Consider the following 6830-nt stretch of genomic DNA (forward strand, 5'->3'; position numbering starts at 1 on the left):
TTTCCTGTCCCAGCAGGGGCACCATTCAGGCCAGGGTGGGCTCCAGACCACATTTATTCACCTCCAAAGAGGGCTGCAGACCAAGGGTCACCACCGGGCGCCCTTCGCTGGCAGGGCCTGTATGCCGGGAGCCGTGGTCACATTAGAGGGTCCGGGAGCACGGCCCAAGGGGACGTGTGCAGCGGCCGTGGACAGAGTGCAGCGGACAAGCCACTGAGCCTCAGTTTCTCCATCTAGAAAATCGCTGCGGCTGTGCGGACTGCATGGCACGCAGTGGGCTCTCAGGCGTGACTGCTCATCCCTCTGGCTTGGCAGAGGGAGGCTTAGAGTCCTGACCTCCACCGACCCCGCCCCTATGGCATCTGCTACCGCCTGGGAGGCAGAGGGGGCGGTGAATAGGAGCGCGCATGCGCACTGGCCGTGAGGCGGCCTGGCTGCGGCTCACCGGCGACCCCGAGTGGCGACGACGGGAACCACTGGCCTTGTGCACAGATGGGCGCTTGAGGTTCTGCACAGAGGGTCCTTCCAGGTGATGGAGGCTCCTGGGTCCTGAAGAGCCTACTGGGGTGACGGTCTAAGGGCGTGACAGACCCCCGACAGCAACAGGTCACATATGGACACGTGGTCGTCTCAGGTCTAGAGAAGGCAGCTCCCCAAGGTCAGGATCGGCTATGCCTGAAGCCCCAAGTCTAACACGGTATGTGGCATACAGCAGGTGCTTAATAAATGCTTGAGGGGGTGGATAAGGGCGAGAGCCATCCATATGCGCAAGAAGGTTGGAGGTGGTGGCCAGAATTGGTAGTCACATGACCATGGAGAGTCCCACTCGCAGAAAGGTGCTGTGCCCAGGGGCAGTAGAGACACCTCTGAATCCTCACCCCGCCCAGCCACTGATGGGTGGGACGGGGGATGGAGGGTGGCTCAGGTCTCATAGGCCCCAGGATGGGCCCAGCTCCCTGCATCAGGCAAAGCACATTCCTCTGCAGGCCTCCTCTTGGGGTCTGGAAGCTTGTGGTCAGGGCGGGCTGTGCACACGGTCTCCAGCCTCCCTCACAGGAGGTCAGGTGAGACAGAGGTGGGGATGGAGGTGGGGACTGGGTGTTCAGCCTGCCCATGGCCCTCCCCTAAACCCTCCTGAGTGCAACTTACAGATGCTTGGAGAGGGAGAGAAACCGGAAAGGCAGAGGCAGGGGTGCTGGGATTCCAGGCAGGGTAGGGGGTATGCTGGTGGGGGGGAAAGGCAAGGAGCCCTGAGGGGGCCTGTGGGTGCAGGAGCTGGGACAGAGCACCATGCACTCGCTCCCTGCGCCCCACCTCCCCCAGCCCCAAGCACAGAGGCCAGGCTAGGGGCTGAGGCTGGGGAGTGGGTCCAGGCCAGGCTCACAGCCCACCGGCAGTGTGGCGGCCTCGCTGGATGGGATGTGGTGGGTCATGTAGCGCTTGCCCATGAAGGAGCCGATCCGCAGCTGCTCCGGGGCCTCCTCCGGCCACCACAGGCTGGAGCTGGGTGGGGAGAGGAGGAGGAAGAGACGTATGTCCCTGCCACATGGGGCACGTGCTGGGTCAGGGCCTGCTCTCCTCCCTCCCAGCTCCCTCATGTGCAGTCATTCTTTTTTTTTGAGATGGAGTCTGGCTCTGTCACCCAGGCTGGAGTGCGGTGGTGTGATCTAAGCTCACTGCAACCTCTGCCTCCCAGGTTCAAACGATTCTCCTGCCTCAGCCTCCCGAGTAGCTGGGATTACAGGTACCTGCCACCACACCTGGATAATTTTTGCATTTTTAGTGGAGATGGGGTTTCACCATGTTGCTCAGGCTGGTCTTGAACTTTTGGCCTCCAGCGATCCTCCCACCTCAGCCTCCCAAAGTGGTAGGATTACAGGCGTGAGCCACTGCACCCGGCCTCACTTGCAGTCTCTGATCCCTCCTTCCTCCCTTCTAGAACCAATTGGAGGACCACCTCTCCAGGTGGCCACCCTGACTACCCTGGCGTCAGCTTACTAAACCACCAGAGGATCCACAGAGAGCAGGTGAGGCCCAGGAGGAGAAGGGCCTTGGTTGAGGACACACCGAAAGACAGGGCCCGAGTTAGGCGGGCCCTCCCAAACCTATCCTCAGAGGGGCTGCTGGCCCCCATCACTGACCCCCGAGGTGCGAGATACTCAGGGTGGGAATTCCCTGCACAGGCCCTGGGAGGGGCGCTGCCCAGCTTGAAACCACAGCATGGGGCTGGGCAAGGTGGCTCACGCCTGTAATCCTAACAGTTTGGGAGGCCGAGACAGGAGGATCGCTTGAGCCCAGCAGTTCCAGACCAGCCTGGACAACATAGCAAGTCCCTGTCTCTACCAAAAATAAAATAAACCCCATGGCGTGCCTGGAGGGCTTCCGGACACTGGGACCAATTCAACAGAAGGGGTTCTGGGTGGGAGAGGGGCCCAAGGGGGTGTTCCCACTCACAAACGTGCGGTAGAGGCTGCCAAGAAGGCCAAGAGCAGGAGGCCGGCCAGAGAAGAGAGGATGGAGGTAATGATGATCATGCTTCCACTTCGCTGCCCTGGCCAGGTGTCGATGGATCCGGGGGTCTTCCCTGCACACACACCAGCTGCTCAGAGGCGCTGCCCCTCGACCCCAGGGCTGGCTGTCACCTCCTCCCTCGATCCCTCCCCACTCATGCTTGCCTAGCTTCAAGGCCTGGCTTTCTCATATCCCCAGGCACCCCCCTGAACCCACCCCCCTGTCCCTCTTCCTTGGGACGGCACAGCACCTGTGCTCCGCCAGCCTGGACCACAGCCTCCGCCCTGCTCCCACCTTCTAGGCTGCTCCCACCTTCTAGGCTGCTCCCACCCACGTGCTCATCCACTGCCTGCTCCCTGGAGCCCAGCAGTCAAGGCCTTCAGATGACAAGACTTCCACCCCACACCCCCTGACCCCTGAAGCCGTCTCCCAGGAGACCCCCACCTCCAACACCTGGGCCAAGGCACTCGAAACTTCCTGGGCCTGGTACATTCACGCTGGCCCCTTGGGGTCTGCTCAGAACTCAAGCTGGCTGCCTCCCCAGCCAGCCCCGACCCTGACCCTGACCTCCTCCACACCCTCTTCCTCCCTCCTAGCAGGGGCTGACACAGGCTGACTCCCTATAGGAGGGGGGAGGCTGTGCCCACAATGTGGCTGGAGCCCAAGAGTTGGCAAACGCTTGCGGATGGGCCGAGATGGTGCCCCTGCCGACGGGGCTGGCTCGGTGCCCCACTCCCCTAGCATGAGGTTCTGTTGGGGGCTGGGCCCAACTTGGACATGGCCTCCAGGCCCCCAGCCCTGTGGGAGCAGGGGTGTGGCCAGCTCAGCAGAGGGTGACGAGGTGGCCCAGGGAGATGGGTGAGTCCACTGGGGGCAGCGCCTCTCCTGCCCAGCGCTACCTTGGTGGAGAGTGATGGGGTCTGACCACTTGGTCTCGGCCCTGGGTGATCCCCTGGCGTCCATCAGGAGGAACTTCACCCTGGGGACGGGAGGTGGTGGGGGAGGAGGGGAGAGCTTCAGAGGCTGGGACCGCCCTGGGCAGGGCCAGGCCCCAGGCAGCTCCTCTGGGCCCCTCCCGTGGATGTGGAGTGGGGGTGCCTGTCAAGAGCAGCAGCCCGTGGCCTGGCCCTGCTCTGAGAATCCCGAGATGTCTCCAGCCACTTGGCCTGTGCCACCAGCCCCTATGCCCCTGAGCAGTTGCTCTCCAGACACCAGACCTGGGCTGCGGATGCTGGTTTAGGTGCCCTGGTTCCTAAATATCACAAGCCAAAAGCACAGGTGAAGGTGGCTTAGCAGGGCACATGGGGCAGGGGTTCCAGGCCTCCCAGAGGGGCAGCAGTAGCTGGGGGGCAGGGGAGCTCAATCACCAGCAGCCTGAGGACCCAGAGCACCAGGAGCCTCACAGAGAGGCTCGGTTTGTGTCTTTGCAGGGCTGGGAGCTCTGGAAGGTCTGCGCAGCAGGGAAGGACCTGGCAGGTTGGCATTGAAAAGAGTGGCTGTGGGGGACAGGGCGGGGCATGGAGCTGGAAGCTGAGCCAGGGTGCGGCAGCGGGGAGGGCAGAGGGTGGACTTGGAGAGTGGGTGAGAGGGCAGAAGGGGGCTGGGTGGAGCCGGGTGCTGTTCCAGCCTCACCATGCCCTGCCAGGCCCGGCTTCCCCTGGGCCTGGTCTTCCTGAGGCCACCCCACCTCCTCCTGTGTCCGGACAGTCCTGATCTGGACACACTGCCTGCTTCCCCATCCCGGCTCCACCCCGACGTTGGCAGGCCACTTGACCTCCTGTGCCTCAGTTTCCTCATCTGTAAGAGTGGGTGGGAGCCACCTCTCCTGCTCCCTGCCTCATATCCACGAGACTGGGTCTGAAATCGGCCCCCAAGTTTCCTGCCAGATCTGCCCGTGGTGGGGGCCAGGGACCTAGACTTTGGGGAAGCTGCCCCCTCCCACCTTGACTAAGATCTCGCCTCCCCAAAGTGCCCACCCGCTCCTCCTGGGCCTTGCCCGGTCCCAGCTGGGGTAAGCACTGTTGCTGACTCTACAGTGGAAGGAGCCCGGGCTTGCAAAGGGGAGGACGGGGGTCGGGGGACCCCTCCCTGGGAAGATGCTAGAGAGAGCATCCCTGGTCCCAGCAATGCCTCCGCCCGAAGCACAGCCCCAGTCCCAGGGCCCCGGTGGGGACCACCTACCGATACGGTCCAGGGCCAGGGAGGGGCGCGTTGCAGAAGGGCTGCTGGTGGCAGCCGTGGTCATGGCCCACCCGCAGCACGGGGGCGCCTCCGCTGCCCACCATGGGGTCGTCACAGGGCAGCTGGTCCAGAGACAGGGGCAGCGTCATGTAGTGGCCGTCGGTCAGCAGCCGTGGGGAGGCCGGGATGTCAGCCAGTGTCTCCGGGTTCTGGAAGCCCCTGGAGGCTGCAGGATGAGAGAACAGATGGAGGTGGGAGGGGAGAAAGCAGCTTTGTCCTCGTGAGTGGGGATTCTGTGTTCTCCCAATCTCCAGCCCTGACCCCCCATGCCACCTCCTCCCTCAGGGCCCCCAGAGATAGTCCAGACCCAGTCGACTTTGTTACCCCTGAAGGGGAGCTTCCCTCTGGCCTTCTGTCCCCACCCAGAGCCAGGAGTGGGGAGCAGCGGGCAGTCCCAACCTGCCCAGCCCCAGCCCCATCGCAGTGCACTGGCCCTGCCCCACAGGAGGCCACATCCTCCCAGGTCACAGCCTCGGTTCCCCATCCAAAGGAAGAACTACTTGGATTCAGAGAAAGGCGGCTGCAGAGCCCATGACAGCTGACAAACCTGCCACTCACACTACTCCAGGGATTTGGTGCTCACTATGTGTGTATTTTTCAATACACATATTACCCCTTGGGATAAAGCCCAATTCATCCACACCTACCCTCCCAAAGGCCCCCACAGGGGCTCAATCATTGAAGGTGCTTGCTAGTGAGGGGCTCCTAGGGCCCACCACTCTCCTTGGCCATCACCCTCACCCAGGCCCCACAGCAGTCCCCGCACCATTGCTGAAGGCCACCACGAGCCAGACGGTGTCGCTGGGGCTGGCATGCCCGTCGAAGACACAGCGCGGCTGCTCCAGGGAGAAGGTGGTGGCTGTGACCTTCCCTTCCAGGTCCCAGGCTGTTATCTGAGGCATGTAGGGCACCAGCTCTGTGGCCACGGGGAACAAAAGGTGAGCCACGGAGAAGGGCGTGGGGGTCCCTGGGGCTGCCTCTCCCAACCGGAGGGGGGTGGGTACCCAGGGTCCGATCACTCCAGCAGGGCCCCCAGCCCCTTGGGTCTGGCCAGACACGTCCATCCGGGACCCCCACTCACCCAGGCTCAGGCTGGGCCAGAGACAGTTCAACGCCAGGAGGAGCATCTGCAGCCCTAGGTGAGGCTGCCCCCAGGGTAGCCCCATGACAGCCTCCAGCACCCAGGAGGCTCGGGGGCTGGTCTGGCTGCCTCGGGCTGCACCCCACCCCCAACAGCTTGGCCCTGGAGAAGCTGGTTAATCAAGCTGCCCCAGGGGCTGGAAAGACCTGCAAATGTAAGTGCACCCCACCCTCTTCCTCCCAGTCCAGCCCACAGCAGGGAGGAGCTAGGGGGACTCTGGTGGGAGGCAGGCCAGTGTCCAGCCCCACTGCCAGGGCCGAGGGAGAGGGGCCACTGGAACCCCAGATGCCAGCCAGGCCATCCTGGGAGCCTGGATTGGGGCCCCTCCCAGTCTCTCCGCCCTGGGGAGGCGGGTCTGGCTTTTGGAAACAGGCTCAGGACCACATGCCTGAGATTCCTGTGCCCCAGGTGCCAGGAGCCTCCCTCTGCCTTCTGTCCCTACCCAGGGTCAGGAGTGGGGAGTAGCAGGCAGCCCCAACCTGCCCAGCCCCAGCCCCATCACAGCGCGCTGGCCCTGCCCCCCATGAGGCCACATCCTCCCAGGTCGCAGCCTGGGTTCCCAGTCCAAAGGAAGAATAACTTGGATTCAGAGAAAGAGCTGCAGAGCCCTTGACAGCTGACAAGCCCAACACTTAAACACTAATCCCGGGATTTGGCGCTCACTATGTGTGTATTTTTCAAGATATAACTCACATACCTTCACAGCTCAGTGGCTTAAATATATATATATGTCACCCAGGGAGGGCAGTGGTGAGATCACAGCTAACTGGAGCCTCAAACTCCCAGGTTCAGTTAATCCTCCCACCTCAGCCTTCCCTACTAGTAGCTGGAACCACGGGCACGAAACACCATGCCCCGGCTAATTTTTAAAATTTATTTAATTATTATTTTTTTAAGATGGAGTCTCCTCTGTCATCCAGGCTGGAGTGCAGTGGCA

The 6830-nt window shown here is 62.5% G+C and overlaps 1 protein-coding gene across 2 annotated transcripts; it reads right to left on the minus strand.

Moving 5' to 3' along the window:
- Positions 1-690: 690 nt before the first annotated feature.
- UPK3B (uroplakin 3B) lies at positions 691-6830 on the minus strand. Of its 2 annotated transcripts, XM_032756209.2 has the most exons (5): positions 5519-6830; positions 4693-4918; positions 3411-3490; positions 2455-2584; positions 691-1503 (listed from the first exon to the last, which is right to left on the minus strand). In XM_032756209.2, the coding sequence occupies exons 1-5, from the start codon at positions 5916-5918 to the stop codon at positions 1344-1346; spliced, it is 996 nt and encodes a 331-aa protein (XP_032612100.1). In that variant the 5' UTR covers positions 5919-6830; the 3' UTR covers positions 691-1343. The 2 variants fall into 2 exon arrangements, with proteins under 2 accessions (XP_032612100.1, XP_032612105.1); XM_032756214.2 differs by lacking the exon at positions 3411-3490.

Source organism: Hylobates moloch, unplaced genomic scaffold, assembly GCF_009828535.3.
Source record: "Hylobates moloch isolate HMO894 unplaced genomic scaffold, HMol_V3 SCAFFOLD_1, whole genome shotgun sequence".
NCBI lineage: Eukaryota > Metazoa > Chordata > Mammalia > Primates > Hylobatidae > Hylobates > Hylobates moloch.

Bases quoted from the DNA above. Each gene is read 5' to 3' on its own strand.
- UPK3B (XM_032756209.2), bottom strand. From the start codon at position 5,918: ATGGGGCTACCCTGGGGGCAGCCTCACCTAGGGCTGCAGATGCTCCTC. The intron at 4,919-5,518 runs GTGCGGGGACTG...CTCATCCTGCAG, and splicing joins CGTGGTGGCCTTCAGCAATG to CCTCCAGGGGCTTCCAGAAC. The intron at 2,585-3,410 runs GTAGCGCTGGGC...GTGTGTGTGCAG, and splicing joins CCCCATCACTCTCCACCAAG to GGAAGACCCCCGGATCCATC.